Here is an 18,376-nt window from a genome sequence, read left to right on the forward strand (position 1 = left end):
TGCGTGTCTTTTACGCCATAGTAACTCATTTATACATACTTGACTTAGTTATTTAGTTAGTTATTATTTAACTTTACTACAATGAATATATGATAAAAATGCAATTCCTATTAATACAATTTTAAATGTAGAATTTAATTCAAATTAATAAATTTGTGTAATTTTTTTTCAGCAAATTAAATATGTACAAAAAATATATTGGTTAATTAATAGTGTTTTTTTATTTAATTCATCCACTGTGTGGATGGATTATTTAATTTGGAATTTAATAATACAATTGTGTATTTATAGAATTCATGTTAATATTGGAAAATTACCAATAAAAATAAAAATGTAATCTAAAAATATCTGAAACTTGATTAATTTGATGTATTTTTTGGTATTAATTTCAATAAAAAAAATACAATTACAATTATAATTGTAATCTAAAAAATTATGTATGTTCGATATTGGCTTTTTTGCAGAAAAAAACGTTATGCTGATATTGTCCAACTCTCAATTCCTGATACCGATATCAGCTGACACTGATACCGATATGTGTAACATGACATATGTGTTAGATACAGCATCGCTTTTCTGAAAAATCTGCCACCGATATCAACCGATATCACATTTTCATGCTGATATCAGGCCCAATAATTATCGGACATCCCTATTAAAAATAAAAACTGAAATATTAAAGCTTATATTGCCAATTTGTATTGAATAATAATAATAATAATAATAATAGCATTTTCTTTTTTTGTTACAATATTAGACAATGGCGCTCTTGTTTGCTCCAGGGCTCCCCCTCCAGTTCTGGAGTGTAATGGCATCAAACCCATTTCTAACATGCGTGATTATTTAGCATTAATGACACGAGAGTTGTCCTGGCTGGTCCACCATTACTATATAGCACTCAAGTAGGTGATGCAGGGTCGCCACGGCAACAACAAATCTACTATCCTCAATAGGATCCAGTGTGGCTTCAATGTAATTTTGCATTCCATTTTTGAACAACACACTTTCTCTGCTGCGCGTCCTCACAATCAAACTTGACTAGTTGTGACTCAGCAGCGTGTCCATAAAAGTACACGCCCACTGACTTATTTTTATGGGTTTTTATAAACTCTTTGCTTTGTTTTCATTGATCTTACACCCACGCTGATTTTGCGTACCTGTGTGTGTGTGTGTGTGTGTCAGCTCTCCCAATTGACAACATGTATTGATATTTATTGGAAAACACAACAAGAAACAGAAAAGAAAAATCTTTGGGTGGACCTAAAACCAGTCTTTTATATGTGGACTCTGATTGGCTTTGAGGTCTAGCCAGGTCCATCAGGGTTCTACTAATAGTCTTGGTATTTTATACAAAGTTCACATTTGTTTGTTTACATGTTGACATATTATCAGTAAAGAGAGTGTAAAACTTGTTTTATTCCCAAATATTTTGCATAATGGAGTTGAAATATTAAAATTAAAATATAAAAATTCATTGATTCAGCATTGTATTTTTGTTTTTTTTTCCTTTCATAATGATAATACTTTTGATTGCCATTGTCAGTGAAGGTTACACAAACCGCACTGGCATGCTCTGCTAAACTAAGCTAATTCACACATGGTAAGAGGCGTGTTTAGTTCGGGTACGTGTAAGAAAATTCCATTTTCTGTTTTCGGATGGCAACAACATCCTTCACTATCCCCGCTATCACACTTCCTGCTTCTCCCCCCACTCGCCGTCACTATATGATCACCTTCCTTTTTCTTTTTTCTCTTGTTTAGTTTTGCAGTGATGGTTTCTCTCCTCGCTAACCTCTCTGCACCCACAGTGCCCCTCTGGGGGGGAGGAAGGTGGTTGAAGCAGGAGAAAAATGTGTGCATGGATAATTCTGGCAAATAACAATGCCGTCCACGCACAAAATGTGCCACCTCAGCAATGTGCTGCCCATATTCATTAGCGACTTTAGAATGCTGTTGAAATGAATCAAAGCAAAGTGCTTACATGTGGTCTTGTCACCCGCTGAGTAAAATATAGTGCTTCCTTGTTGGGGCTGCTTGGAGCTAATATTGTACAAGTGTGTGCTTGGATCTCAACTAAATTCACGGTGCGGCATTCAGTGTCTAATGCAGGGGTCTCAAACTATTGGGGGCCACTGGAGCTCGGTTCTGGGTGAGACTGGGCCGCATCAGGTGTTCCCAAAAAAAACCCTTTGATTTGGTTCCAATTTTCTACAAGAAAAGCTCTGATAAAACATTCCACTGTTATCAAATATCTTACTTTTTATTTTTCTACACAAAATAAGATGAAAAATAAATAAACAAACCAAGAATAAAGAAAATCAATCAATCAGTAATAAATAAATAAATATAATAATAATAATAAAACGGCAAATAATAAAAACTTAAGAAACCACATATAGTTGGTGGGTAGACAAATTATTTTTTTCAGATTAAAATGAACAAAGCATTATATAAAGGGTCTTGAGACACATGCTAACTCGCAAACTAGAGAGCTAGCGACCTAAACGGTAGCCTTCAAGTTATTAAATAGCCAAAAACTTACCACTTCCACACAGATAGGGAGGATAACTATTAACAGTTATTTAACCTTTAACATGAACATTAATCAAACGTAATAATTTTTTCTGGGTACATGATACCATACAGCATCCATATCAAACTTGCGCGGGCCGCACTAACATTAAACTTTCATATCAAGGCAGGGGTCTCAAACTAGTGTCCTGCGGGCCATATTTGACCCGCGGGCTGCGTGTTTGAGACCCCTGGTCTAATGCCTTGTTGGTAATGACGACGATGGATCCCACACTTGTTTATCATATAGACAAATCCCTCCTTTATTGCGGTTAATTGGTTCCAGAGCCGACCGTGATAAATGAATTCCCACAAAGCGGGATTCCTTATGCTAAGAGTCCACTGGGCTGGCGCCAGTTGGTGCCAGTTCACGCCAATGCAATTTGCTGTTGCGCCTCGTGTCGCCAATAAGGTGCCTAGTGGCATGCAGTGGCTCAAACTGCCTCCCAACTGGTGTGTGGTGGCCTGTAACTGCAGCAAAAATTGAGTTTGGCGTTTTCAAACATTTCAAAATGTTTAAAATCCACCAAGTGGGACCAAATGTCGCAAACAATGCGCCTATTGGAATCCACTGGAATGTAATGGCGCGAGCCAAGTTGCGCCAATGATTCTAGGAGTCCACTGGGCCGGCGCCAGTTGGTGCCAGTTCACGCCAATGCAATTTGCTGTTGCTCCTCGTGTCGCCAATAAGGTGCCTAGTGGCATGCAGTGGCTCAAACTGCCTCCCAACTGGCTCGTGGTGGCCTGTAACTGCGGCAAAAATTGAGTTTGGCGTTTTCAAACATTTCAAAATGTTTAAAATCTTTATCTAAGTGTCCACCAAGTGGAAACAAATGTCGCAAACAATGCGCCTATTGGAATCCACTGGAATGTAATGGCGCGAGCCAAGTTGCGCCAATGATTCTAGGAGTCCACTGGGCCGGCGCCAGTTGGTGCCAGTTCACGCCAATGCAATTTGCTGTTGCTCCTCGTGTTGCCAATAAGGTGCCTAGTGGCATGCAGTGGCTCAAACTGCCTCCCAACTGGCTCGCGGTGGCCTGTAACGGCTGCAAAAATTGAGTTTGCCGTTTTCAAACATTTCAAAATGTTTAAAATCCACCAAGTGGGACCAAATGTCGCAAACAATGCGCCTATTGGAATCCACTGGAATGTAATGGCGCGAGCCAAGTTGCGCCAATGATTCTAGGAGTCCACTGGCCCCGGCGCCAGTTGGTGCCAGTTTAGCATTAGTAGCATTAGAGTTACAGCATAGCAATCCTGTTTACGACCTTCTTAAATACTCTTTTTGCAGAACATGCAACTAGCAATGAAAGCAATTAGTCAGTGATTAATCGATTATCAGATTAATCAACAGCTATTTTACTATTCAATTGATGTTTTTTTTTTATAAAAATGTAAAAATATTTGACTGCAAGGAATATCACAGGCAAAGTATTTCTCTCAAATCTTTCTCTCATGGTATGACGTACAATTTTAGCGACATTTTTAGCCATTTTCATATTGTGGCATAACTTGAAAACAGGAACCGACTGCTACTTGGGAGAAACCCGAACCAATGCACTCTTGCCATGTTATTTGTATCTCTGGCTATTTTTTTTTTTAACATTTTTTTTACAATCGATCCTCAAAAAGAGCAAAACGGTCCCTGTGCTTATTTAAGGAAATGACATCATATCTTCAGAGGCAGAGAAGTGGTCACTAAAGCCTCGGGTAGATCCATCTTTTCTGACATTCCCAAAGAGAACAAAGTAGTTCTTCACCCAAGACGGACACACACTTCTTTGTGTGTTTGTGCAAAGTGCAGACGTAAGCGCCTCCGAGGTAAAACGTTACAGTGGTGATTATGGTAATTATGGTTTCAGGTTGGGTTGAGTACTCCACTGGATTACCGGTTGAGGGGGTTGCTGGTATGTGAAGATTTTTCTCTCCAGGCAGAACCAGAACTTACTTACACTTATATATAAATACGGTGACACATACAAGATATGGGGTGTCTAAAGTGTGGCCTAGGGGCCATTAGGCTACAGCAAAAGTGAAAAATATCTGCAAAAATAAAGTCAAAATATTAACAAAAAAAGTGAAAAAGATGTACTTTTGCAAAAAAAACATAACAGTATGAGGTAAAATTTACATCCTTTTAATCGCATACACTTGAAAAAGTGAAACAGAAAATATTTTCTTTAGCTTCATAATATTATTAGTGACAACCAAAACTATTACTGGAATCTAATGCTACGATAACAAAAATATTAAAGTAAGTAAAAAATATTACACAGTAGTAAAAAAGTAATAAAAATATTACGGGAATAAAGTCACAATATTACAAGAAAGAAATTTACAGGAACAAAGTTAAAATAGCAGCAGCAGAAATTAAAAAAAAATGCTGTAATTTTACCACAAAGTCAATATACTAAGACACAAAAGTCAAATTCTAATGAGAAAAAACAAGAATAAACTCATAATGCGATGAAGAAGAAGAATGTATTTTAATTGAGAACAAATATTATTATATTAAAAATATTATTATTAATTATTATTATTATTATTACTACTATTATTATTATTATTATTATTATTATTATTATTATTATTATTATTATTATTATTATTACTATTATTATTATTATTATTATTATTATTATTATTATTATTATTATTATTATTATTATTATTATTATTATTATCATTTATTTTTATATACATTTATAAATTATATTTATTTATTTTATTATTTATAATATTATTTTTATTATATAATATTATTTTTTAGTATTTTTTAGAGTTGTAATATGACAAAAAAAGTTGTATTTTGGGAAAATTAGGCTTGGGAAGTATTTATAATATGGAAATAAAGTCATAATATTTTGAGAAGAAAAATTTGGAAAATTCCAAAAAAACAACAGCAAAAATGGGGGTTAAAAAAACAGCAAATAGCAACATTCATACTAATAATAGGCTCATTTATAAATGATCATCGTTGCATGGTTAAATATACAGCCAATTATCAGTCATAACATATGCATATACAAGAAAATTGTACATATTTTGGGCCCAAATTCAGCATTTTCCATTATAAAAATGGTTAAAAGTACAAAAAACATGTATATGTAATATGTAATGTAATGTTATATGTAATAAAATATCTGTGACGTGTATGCCTTTAAGAGGCGGGGCCTGCAAAGTGACATTGATGAGACAAAAGCCACTAAGTGGGCTATCAATGCTAACACATGAGGTCTTATTTACTGTATTTACTGTATATTTCTATTATGGCAACTATATTGGATAATACAAGTGTAAAAGTGACTACAGGAGTGCTATTTTATGTCTAGACCAGGGGTGGGCAAACTACGGCCCGGGGGCCACATCCGGCCCGCCAAGTGTTTGAATACGGCCCGCCCAATCTTTCCAAAGTATTTCATTTAAACTCAACATACAACCTGGCATCATGGCCTGAGCCAACCTTTTGATGGTTTTATCAATTTCGTTTTTTGACATGGTCTGTTGTTTACAAAGTGTTCCTGAAAAAAGGGACACAAGCACATAATAATAATAATTATTATTATTATTATAATTATTATTAGAACTACTATGATGATTATAATTATTATATTAATGATAATTATTATATTAATTATATATAATATTATTGTTATATTTGCATATTTTACATAATAATAATATAATATTTTTTTTTATTTTATTGTAATTATTATAATATTTTATTATTTTTTAAATATTTAAATATAAATATAAAATAATAAATAATAATAGCAGATTGCATGACAATTTTACAGATACAATAATACCAGGTGGACTGTTACGTGTAAAATATATAGTCTGCCCCCCCCCCCCTATAAATTTTGTCATATCAATGCGGCCCGCGAGTCAAAAAGTTTGCCCACCCCTGGTCTAGACAGCTCTAATAATGCCACAAAAACATATTTATAAGGTCTTTAATGGGTTTCCCACGCTCTAGCCATCAAAATATTCAATTTATAAATAAGGATTTGGTCAGGTCCGGACCAAATAAACTGAGGTATTTGACTTCTTAGCATATCTACACTGGTTTCAAAAATACTGAAGTGGCCTTTATTATGTAGTCCACACCAGAAAAAGTTTGGACACCCCCGATATCAGGGGTGTTCTGTGTCCTCGTGTTCTGTGTTTGGGACAATACGCTTAACGAGGAAAAGAATCGGGGTCCCAGCCGTGCTGGACCCCCCACCGTCACGGCGCGTCTTCATTTGTCAATAGGAGGGCTTGATTACATATTCATGATGAGACAAATAAAGACCCTCTTGCTGCGACACACAAACACAGCCAGCAGCCATCTGCCGACCGTGCCGGCAGCCCTGGAGGAAGCGCTCGCTTCCAAGTGACACGCCACGACTAGATTTACACGACACTAACTCTATACCGCAATATATCGAAATAAATACTCCAATTACCACAAACACTACATACAGTACTGGAGTACTGGAGTACTGGAGGCAAATAAACTGTCGAGGTCTCATTCGTGTCAAGTCAAAAAACTTGAGATGGCTCAAGGTGACCTTTTAGTTGCATTTGAAGCATCCTGACGTCAAATTAGCATCTTACTTAAATATGAGCTAAGCACACTAATACGTTGGCGTTAATCCAAAGCGGGTGTCAAAGGACGACATGGACCCGGCGGGACAGGAGACGGGATTAAAGCTCAAGAGGTTGTTTTTTTTTTTTTTTTCTGCACCTTCTGGGGGCCTCCAGTCGGCGATAAGATGCTGCTCATTTCTGAGACAAAGAAAAAAAAAAAAAAAAACACCTTGCCCATTTATTACAGGTTTTACGGTACCGAGGTAAAAATTGATACATATATAGACCACAAAGGGCAGAAAACAAGACATAATGTCTACAAGGCGAGGTGGCGCTTTACCTGTGTTTGCATGTGTGCATATGCACAACACACACACCCCTCCGCATCACTGACTGATGAGTTTACACACCCACCCATGCACACACACACACACACACACACACACACACAAGGACAATATCCTTCTGCTCCTGGGACTCCCGTCAGTGCCACAATATGTCCACTGTTTGGGCTCCACGCTAATTAAAGAGGTAAATCCATGAAGAAGGAGACAGAGTGGGAGGGAGACAGTTGCAAGAGGACGGTGGTTAAAAAAAAAGGAAAAATCCGAGAGCAGGAAGGAGGAGGGCAAAAGCAGGATGGCAAGAAGTCCGTTCACCATGACATTTGAAGTTGAAATGATCCAAATAAAGTACATTTTCACTTAAAAGAGCTATTAAAATGCGCACTTACTGGTTTTCAAAGCAAAAATAACAAGTGGAAAATAACGCACTTCTCCACACACACACACACACACACTAGGTAAAACAAAAAGGCTGGAAACCAGAGCCCCAAATGAGGCCTCGGGTTTCATGCGCCATGAAAAATTCATCATTCCAGATCCGTACATGAAACTCTAGAAGGAATTAGGGCCTGATAGCTGGGGAGGAGAGACAGCCGGGAAAGGAGAACATTTAGCATCTCCTACGACTCGCTCCTTTCCAAACTCTCCGGGTGTTCCCCTGCAGAGGATGCAGACACGCTGAAGGAGGTATTCACCGTGTTGTGCTTAATTGGACATAATTGTTGTGCTTGCCTTCCGTGTCTTTTCATGAGGTTTAGTAGCACACGCTAAGAAAGAGTTGCCCTTTAGAGTACAAACAATCATCATATTTCTATATACTAACTTCACTTCCTCACTATGGCAGTAGAACCATGTGACGTCAACAGCCAATCAGTGAACAAAGGTGATGATAAAGCCGCAAAAGTTCTATTAAATATGATATTGGTACATCATTTTTAGAAATATAAGAATATGGAAACATGTCTTGGGAAATACAAAAAATTATTTGAGAGTTACAAATTTTAATAAATTGGTTTTAAAAGATTATACTGCATAGAAATTTTTATTTCATTTAATTTTGATTTAAAATAAAACAAATACAAGAATTATCATAATAAAAACACAAATAAATTGGAAACATGTGATTAAAATTAAATGCAAGAATATGGAAACATGTCTTGGGAAATACAAAAAATTATTTGAGAGTTACAAATTTTAATAAATTGGTTTTAAAAGATTATACTGCATAGAAATTTTTATTTAATTTAATTTTGATTTAAAATAAAACAAATACAACAATACAATAAAAACACAAATAAATTGGAAACATGTGATTGAAATTAAATGCATATTTTTTTCTTTTTGATGAATTTACAAATGAAACTCAATAGAATTATCATTATTTTATTTTATTTACTTTAGTTTCATACAGTATTTTGCCTCTCAAACTTTGCCTTACTAAAAACCAACATTAATTCTAAGAACAAAAATCAACAATATGGTCAACATAGGCATTATTTTTTCTTTTGTTGCATTCTTTGTATTTGTATTGTACTGGTTCGGAAAGGTGAAAGATGTACCTAATGTTGTGTCCATTGAGTGTCCATCAGCTATGGTGGTGTAGCCATTGGAAAGGCAGCCTCATAAAAAGACAACTCGAAGGTAGGTAGGAAGCAAGTAGAGCCGTAATGTGATGTGTGTACAAGTTTAAAAAAAAAAAAAAAAACATGAAATGCACCAGCGTGTAGGCGGACATTTTTCACAGTCCATCATAAAATGTAATGAGTGAATGAGAGAGAACACAAGGCCGCAGGCAAGGGGGAGAGGAATGGAGAGAAGGGAGGGGTGGTGAGAAAGGTCAGTAAAAATGCTTTTCCGTAAGCGGAAAGAAGAGACAGAGGTGGGCGGGAAGGAAAAAAGAAAAGTCTCATCACGGCCCAGACCTTGAAAAAGAAGAAGAAGAAGAGGTGAGGCAACTATGCCATCACAAGCAGCGGGAGGCTCGTCCATACAAAAGCGGGCCAGACGCAGTCAAAGACTTCCTTTCACACGCACGCGTACGCTCACGGGGATGGACGTCCACAGACAAAATGCGGCATTGTTGGAGCTGCGCCGTCTCTTGCCGTGTGTGTGTGTGTGTGTGTGTGCGTCAGTCAGCTTGTCGAGTCCAAGTGGAGTGATCAAAGCTGGTACAAACCACCCAGAGAGATCTCCCCCCTTTTCCTCATCCATTCATCTCGCCCGTTTTCCTCCCTGTATCTTGCAGAAACGGCAAAGCCAAAATGAGAAATTAAAATTCCTCCAGAAAATGCGAGTGAATGGTGACAAATGCTGTCACCGCACCCAAAATATCAAAGAAAGATGAGAATTACGGACAATGACACTGGTGGAGACCTCCCAGGGTGTCACGTAGCGAACAAAGGTGCCCTCTAGTGGCTGTGTTATACATTATATCGCATCTGAAGCTCCTACATTTACAAAATTATCATCTGATGAGTGTTTTTACTGAGAAAAATAATAGCTTGACCTATTTAGAGTCTTGTTAATTGTTAATATAATAGCACCTAACCTGGATGTGTTGCATAACCGACAAGCTATTAATGATACCAACCAACTTGCCTAAAAGAAATGCACAGAAAGTCCAAGTTGTGCCTCATTAACTCAATATCATCCTTCCTCCCACCAGTTCAGGATAACCACCTTGCATATTAGAAATAGAAAGCCTCAAAATAATCCAATAATAAGTCAAATCTCAGGCACGCACAACGTACACACGCCATATAATCAGTGTGATCATTCCTCCCACCAGAAATGAATGATAACCTCCACATTGCTTCATGGAAATGATCAGAAAGACTATATATATACATTATATAATAATATGGGAAGTCAAGCACAAGGTACGATTGCTTGTGCACAAACATAAATGTGTCAAACAATAAGATCACTCCTCCCACCAGTTATTAACGACAACCTCTGCCTTGCATAATGGAAAAAACAAAGACTTGAAATAATATGAAAAGCCAAAGCGCAAAGTATTATTGCTAATGCACAAACAGACGTGTCAAACAATAAGATCACTCCTCCCGCCAGTTATTAACGACAACCTCTACCTTGCAAAATGGAAAAACAAAGACTTGAAATAATTTGAAAAGTCAAAACACAAAGTACTATTGCTAATACACAAACAACATAGATGTGTCAAACAATAAGATCCCTCCTCCCACCAGTTATTAATAACTTCTACTTTGAATAGTAGAAATGAACAAAAAGCCTTGAAATAATGTGACAAGTCAAAGCACAAGATGAAATTGCTTGTGCACAAACAGATGTGTCACACAATTCCATTGGTACGATTGCTTGTGCACAAACATAAATGTCTCAAAACAATAAGATCACTCCTCCCACCAGTTATTAACGACAACTTCTACCTTGCATAATGGAAAAAACAAAGACTTGAAATAATATGAAAAGTCAAAGCGCAAAGTACAATTACTAATGCACAAACATTAACATGTCAAACAATAAGATCACTCCTCCCGCCAGTTATTAACGACAACCTCTACCTTGCAAAATGGAAAAACAAAGACTTGAAATAATTTGAAAAGTCAAAACACAAAGTACTATTGCTAATACACAAACAACATAGATGTGTCAAACAATAAGATCACTCCTCCCACCAGTTATTAATAACTTCTACCTTGAATAGTAGAAATGAACAAAAAGCCTTGAAATAATGTGACAAGTCAAAGCACAAGGTAAAATTGCTTGTGCACAAACAGACGTGTCAAACAATAACATCACTCCTTCCACCAGTTATTAACGACAACCTCTATCTTGCATAATGGCAAAAACAAAGAATTGAAATAATATGAAAAGTCAAAGCGCAAAGTAAAATTGCTTGTGCACAAACAGACGTGTAAAACAATAACATCACTCCTCCCACCACTTATTAATGATATCCTCTATCTTGCATAATGGTAAAAACAAAGACTTGAAATAATATGAAAAGTCAAAGCGCAAAGTACAATTGCTAATGCACAAACAACATAGATGTGTCAAACAATAAGATCACTCCTCCCACCAGTTATTAATAACGTCTATCTTGAATAGCAGAAATGAAAAAAAAGCCTTGAAATTATGTGACAAGTCAAAGTGCAAGGTAAAATTGCTTGTGCACAAACAGACGTGTCAAACAATAACATCACTCCTCCCACCAGTTATTAACGACAATCTCTATCTTGCATAATGGAAAAACAAAGACTTGAAATAATATGAAAAGCCAAAGCGCAAAGTATTATTGCTAATGCACAAACAGACGTGTCAAACAATAACATCACTCCTCCCACCAGTTATTAATGATATCCTCTGTCTTGCATAATGGTAAAAACAAAGAATTGAAATAATATGAAAAGTCAAAGCGCAAAGCACAATTGCTAATGCACAAACATTAACATGTCAAACAATAAGCTCACTCCTCCCACCAGTTATTAACGACAACCTCTACCTTGCATAATGGAAAAACAAAGACTTGAAATAATATGAAAAGCCAAAGCGCAAAGTATTATTGCTAATGCACAAACAGACGTGTCAAACAATAACATCACTCCTCCCACCAGTTATTAATGATATCGTCTATCTTGCATAATGGTAAAAAAAAAAAATGAAAAATTTACTTTTGGACTCCCAAAACATTCCCACCATGAACATAGCACAGATCAAGCTTTGCCAGTCGGGCCATTGGGCGGTTTAGAGCGACCAATCCAACTGGCCCATTTGCCTATTTGAATACTGTCCCAGCTGTAGACAGAGCGCCAAGCTGTGAACCCTGAATGGCTGCGGTGCACCATGGGACAGGATCACAGCATAATGGCTGACAGCAGGAGAGCTCTGGCAGTATCATAATGCCAACTGCACACACACACACAATGAAACACCATGAGATCCCCACCTTAGTGTTGTCACAATGCCAAGTTCACGCACACATAGAAAAATCACACAACTCCCACGTACAGACATGTTGGCTGGCATATAAGTCCAAACACACACACATAGCATCCTAAGTTGAGCTAACACGCCTACACACCGACATCCACGCATACACACACACACGACTTCAACACACTGGTCTTAGACCGAGCTTGAGTGCCAACTATTTCATTTTCAAGTGAAAAAGGCTAAGCGTCTGTGTACGACGTGTGTGTGCCACTGCGAACCAACTGCCGATGGAAATATGAATCATGTCGTGTAACCAGAAGCTGAGGAATGACCCCGGTAGAAACACAACCTCCAATTGCGCCAACCCCCCCCCCCCCCCCCCCCCCCGATCGCCACTCCTTCCAGCAGCTGAATGGGGGAACGTGGCTGCGACCATTCAACGTGTAAACAAGGAGACCTTTCACCGTTTTGGACTATCTTTAAATATTGACTTTTTTTAAAAAATAAAACAGAAACAAGCCCAATGGAGTTCAACTGGTAAAAAGCTTAAAAGGATCTGAATTAATGGAGAGAAGTGAATGTTAAGTGAACAAAAACATCAAATATAATGATTAAAAAAACAAAAAAAAAAACACTTGAAGGACTGTAATGAGGAGATGTACAAGTACTTCAGTACTTATAAACTTCTAAGCTACTATAAACACAATTTTTCATGTGGCAGTACATTGCTTCCCATAGGAAAGCATGGAAAATTATCAGTTCCAAGGTCAAACTGCCACCGTCTTTTACATTGATAACTGTCATAAAAGTGTATAAAGAAGCCAAACTATCATACTTTGATGCGTGACACAGGCATTCTGTTCCTTGGGATAAAAGTTTATAAAGAAGCTAACAAATCATTGCAAAACAAAAACAAAAAAAAATGGCATTTTTATAAGGAATGCCAAAGTAAGGAATGCCAAACATTTTGGTCAATTTTTCCCCATAAGAAATAATGGAAAATGATCTGCTCCAGTGTCAAACTATCCCCATCATAAACCATTTCAGCACTGCTCTCACTGAAGTGTAAAAAGAAGTTAACCACTATTAACTAATTCACTGCCAAAGTAACATAGAATCAGTAATAAAGTTACATAGTATACTAGGTTACACTTTCACAAGTCAATACTGTGTGTCTGAAAAGGAGTAGGGAGAAGCAGAGCTAATGCATCCAGTATACGTATAGTAGTAAATAAAAGGTTAGCTTGTTTTAGTCGACCACTAATCTAAAAGACATGGACATTTTTTCCATGTCATTGCATTATTTTTTTTCGACATGTTTCTGTGTCTTGTTCATAAATGAAACACTGCTGCCTTGTAGTGTTGTGACCCTGGGGTCAAGTCCACTACAATCAGCGACATAAAGTCATCCAATACATGACTTTTATTAGTTTTACATTGAGTATCTTAATTAAAAGTGGAGTCACTTCGAAAAGAAATGGTGTCTATTTATCCATTTTCTATCACCCTTGTCCTGATTTGGGCCGTGGCTAAGCTGGAGCCTATCCCAGCTGCCTGAGTGTGAGAGGCGTGGGACACCCTGGACCGGTCGGCAGCCAATCACAGGACATATACAGTATACGTGAAGAAGCACATCCACGCCTATGCGCAGGCAATTTCCTGGAATGTACCCGTAGAAAGCCCACGCACACACATGCCCAAACGGGGATTCAAACCCTCGATCTCCTCACATGCCAACCACTGAATACACACACAGGAGAAATCATTTTTAGTCCGTTTCCGATGCAAAAAGCACACATTTGTTATGTTTTTGGGAGGGAGTTTATGACTTGAGAGAACTGTATATATACGATATAGCTAAGGTACGGGTGTCCAAAGTGCGGCTACAGGACTACTGGCAGCCCGTAACTCATGTTTTATCGGCCCGTGGCACATTTTAAAAATATATTTACAATTAGTGGTACAACAAAGGTGTAATGTAAGGGGGAAAGTTGTGTGTTTTTTTTTTAAATATGCATAACTTTTTAGCATATTTAGCATTAAAACAAGCACTAGCTCCATGGGGGACACCCAAAATATGATTTATATACTTATATACAATGACTTTAAACGTATATTACTTCAAGTGCAAGTATAGTCTTATGCAAATAATAAAGTGGATTATCATTGAGGAGAAATGCGTGGAGAAAAATCACAATTTACACCAAGCTTCTGCAATTAAAAGGAAAACCTTCAAAGATATACAGTACCCCCCCCCCCCCTCCACGCACGTCTTCTTTTCCACGCATCTTCCACGCACACAGTCATTAAGGACGCCACACACTAACTTACCCTGGCCGAGTCCTGCGTGGACGAAGCCCAGCAGCAACAGCAGCAGCAGCCGCGAGACGAGGAGGACACCCGGCGTGGCGCACCTCCACGACCCGAGTCCAGCTCCACGGCGTCTCTGCGCACTTCTCCCCATATCAAACACAAGCAAACTCCTCAGTCCACGGCGAGGGGATGGAGAAGAAGAATATTACAAAAAAAAATAAATCACAGCTCCCCCAGTGAGGGGGGGATGAAGATGAAGGGTCGTGGGGAGGAACACCCAAAAAGTGGAAAAATATCAATAGGATGCCAAGCCTCCGCAAATCCTCGGGTCCAAATAGGCGCAGGTTGGACTGAATGGGTCCTTACACGCGTGTCTGTGCACGGCGGTTGTGACTGACTCTGAGAGGACGCTGACTCTACGTGCACAGAGAGAGAAAGAGAGAGAAAGAGAGAGAGACTGGTTGGGGGAGTGAGAGATGCCGCCGCCCTCTGAATGCATGCAATATATTTATTCCGGAATTATCTCTACTTTTTAAACATCTACATTTTTAAAAAGGTCAATTTAGTCCTCTGAAGGACTTGACCGCTAATAAAGTGCCAAATAAGATCACCTCTTAACCAAATAATAAAGCGTTCTACGTGTATATTTAGATATTTTATTGCAGGTTATTTGATTACATTATGTTTATTATTTGCTTTATTGTATTTATTGTCATGTAATGCAAGTGTGGCATCACCAGGAAGATGAAGCTCCTCCACGCCGCCTAACACTGCCCCCTACCGGCCAGCAGCTGCACAGGAGGAGCGCGTGCATGAGAACACAATACAGTATACAGTATCCAATACAGTACCGAGGGCCACAGAGTGAAACATGTAAAGATGCAAGGGCCACTTTGGTATTTTATAGAGAAAAATATGTAACATATGTCAAGAAGTGAAAAGGCATATGAAATTTGGTCTTTGCTTGCTCATTTTTTCCCATTTTTTATTTGTTTTTTTTTCAAAAATATTTAAACTTTCTTTGTAAATTTGTGTCCCATATTTTCACTTGTTACCATAATATAATTTTTAATAATCAAATTTACCAGTAGTGACAACTTTTATTTATTCATTTTCTACCGCTCATCCTCACAAGGGTCGTGGGGGGTGCTGGTACTGGTGGCCAGCCAATCACAGGGCACATATAGACAAACAACCATTCACACTCACATTCATACCTATGGTCAATTTGGAGTCGCCAATTTTTGGAATGTCGGAAGAAACCGGAGTACCCGCAGAAAACCCACGCATGCACGGGGAGAACATGCAAACTCCACACAGAGATGGCCGAGGGTGGAATTGAACCCTCGTCTCCTAGCTGTGAGGCCACAACTTTGATTTGTTATTCAAAATATTACTTTCATTCATTAATTCATTTTCTACCGCTTTTTCCTCATAAGGGTCGCGGGGTGCTGGAGCCTATCCCAGCTGTCTTTGGGCAAGAGGCGGGGTACACCCTGGACTGGTGGCCAGCCAATCACAGGGCACATATAGACAAACAACCATTCACACTCACATTCATACCTATGGACAATTTGGAGTCACCAATTAACCTAGCATGTTTTTGGAATGTGGGAGGAAACCGGAGTACCCGGAGAAAACCCACGCATGCACGGGGAGAACATGCAAACTCCACACAGAGATGGCCGAGGGTGGAATTGAACCCTGGTCTCCAAGCTGTGAGGTCTGCGCGCTAACCACTCGTCCGCCGTGCAGCACTCAAAATATTACTTATTTTTTCAATTTTATATTTCAACTTTATGCTACTACAATTTTATTTTTCTTCATAATGCTATGATGTTATTCTCATAAAATGAATTTTCCTTGTTAGATCACAACCTTTGTCTGTGTGTAAAATTATTGCAGATTTTTTGCTGTTTTTTCTTTTTTTTCCACATCCTTCAGAGCTCCACGGCACCAATGGAGCCTTTGACAAAGTGTGTCCGACAATGAGTGCTCCTTCTTGGGCAGGTGAGTTTGGAGGCAGCGCCACAAGTCCGGCTTCCGCGTTCATACACGGTAAATCTCCAGCCAGTAGTTTCTAAACACTTTTCAATTACCTCTTCAAAGACCTTATTAATTTATTATCAACTCATATACGCACTATATTAGAAAATGAGGTTCGCAGTAGTCGGGAAGTACTTTGGAGCATTTTGCAGTGTGACCAATCGCAGTGGAGTGGGCATGCCCAGAAGCGGGTCGTGGGTGGAATAAATTAAAACAGACGTTTTGGCAGGAAGCACAAATCCAAGGAAATAAAGCTCGAATAGGTGCAGATTCTGGAAGATCTGGGTTATTGTGTGTAGCTGCTCAATAGGAATCCACAACTCGATGCAAATGGGTAAAAAATGAGCATAAAATGTTCCCTTTAAACTTGTTTGTGCTTGCTGATTATTTCTAATTGCCTTATTTGCTACAGTAGCAAAATGTTTTGAAATGTGATCAGCGTTATAGATCCGTCGTTATACTGCATCATACTCCTTTTTCCTCCTCTATACATTTTTTTGCCACTGTAATCCAGAAAGGTTCATTCATCATTGGGACAATGCACATTGTTTTCAGTCGCTTCATACAACCAATGCTTGTCATCATGAGCACAGAGATAAACACTCCCAGTAATTGATCTTCTAAGTGGATCAGTACATGCAGGATTTGCATGTCTTCCTCTCACTGATGTTTCTGCACAGTCATTCCACATCATGCATGGTAAATGGCTGTAGTAAAATAAGTGCACGGTGCCATTTGTCATCACGGCAGCCCCGGCAGTTCGCACACACACACACACACATGCACACTGCCTCCTGCAAGCAGCCGCGACCCAGTGGGACCTGTAAAAGCCTTTTTATGCTGCCACTTTATTGGGAATGGGAAAGCAATAAGTTACAGGAGGAAACATATGGAACACTTGGATATGGATCAGTACTCACGCTCACCAGTGCTCGCTGCCAACAGGGGAGTGTGCCGCACTTGAAATTCACTTAGCTCACATTTGCACTAAAACATTGTTTTCATTACGTAAAAATAAGCCACAGCCACATTCTGAGGAAATATGTCCCTCATTAAAAGTATACCAGCGACATTTTAACTATCACGCAACCGTAACACGAAGTTAGCCACTGTACAAAGACAACTACTCGCCAACATGATAACAATGCTAATGTGCTAAAATTTAGCATGCTAGCAACCTGCATGGACCTGTAATGGTGCATACAGTGTGCATGTAGAGGTTGTGATATAGAATCCAGAAAGGCAGCCTTGAAGTATTCAAGCACTAAAAGTGGCAACATGCTAACAGTTGGTATGCAAGCAAATGTAAATCAACTTACACTGTATATAATTTGACTGAAGAAAGCACTAAGGCAGGCCGATGCTAATGTAAAAGATGCCAGCTGGTGTGGTTGTGCTAAATTGTGTCGATAAACTAAAATCTGACACCTTAGGCGAGTTGACAGCTCGGGATTTTAGCTCGTGAGCTAGCGCTGCTCAACTCTTATTTAGTGGAGCTCAGTGGATCTGGGTTGAGCCCCACGATAAGATTGCAAACGTGACCGCTGTTAGACTAACAAAGGTCACAAAAGCTCACATGCTAACAACTGGTGTGCTACTGTAGCAATATA

At 38.5% G+C, this 18,376-nt stretch overlaps 1 protein-coding gene across 3 annotated transcripts in view; it reads right to left on the reverse strand.

Moving 5' to 3' along the window:
- The window catches only part of LOC131127950 (netrin receptor UNC5C), a 253,722-nt gene extending 238,597 nt beyond the window's left edge, over positions 1-15,125 (reverse strand). For all 3 annotated transcript variants that reach the window (XM_058070370.2, XM_058070371.2, XM_058070372.2), the window contains exon 1: positions 14,739-15,125. In XM_058070370.2, coding sequence (XP_057926353.2) covers positions 14,739-14,871 — 133 coding nt within the window. In that variant the 5' untranslated portion in view covers positions 14,872-15,125. The remainder of the gene's footprint in view (positions 1-14,738) is intronic.
- Between the last annotated feature and the right edge of the window lie 3,251 nt (positions 15,126-18,376).

This window comes from Doryrhamphus excisus, linkage group LG3, assembly GCF_037039965.1.
Source record: "Doryrhamphus excisus strain RoL-2023G ecotype Guam linkage group LG3, RoL_Dexc_Guam_v1.1, whole genome shotgun sequence".
Taxonomy (NCBI): domain Eukaryota; kingdom Metazoa; phylum Chordata; class Actinopteri; order Syngnathiformes; family Syngnathidae; genus Doryrhamphus; species Doryrhamphus excisus.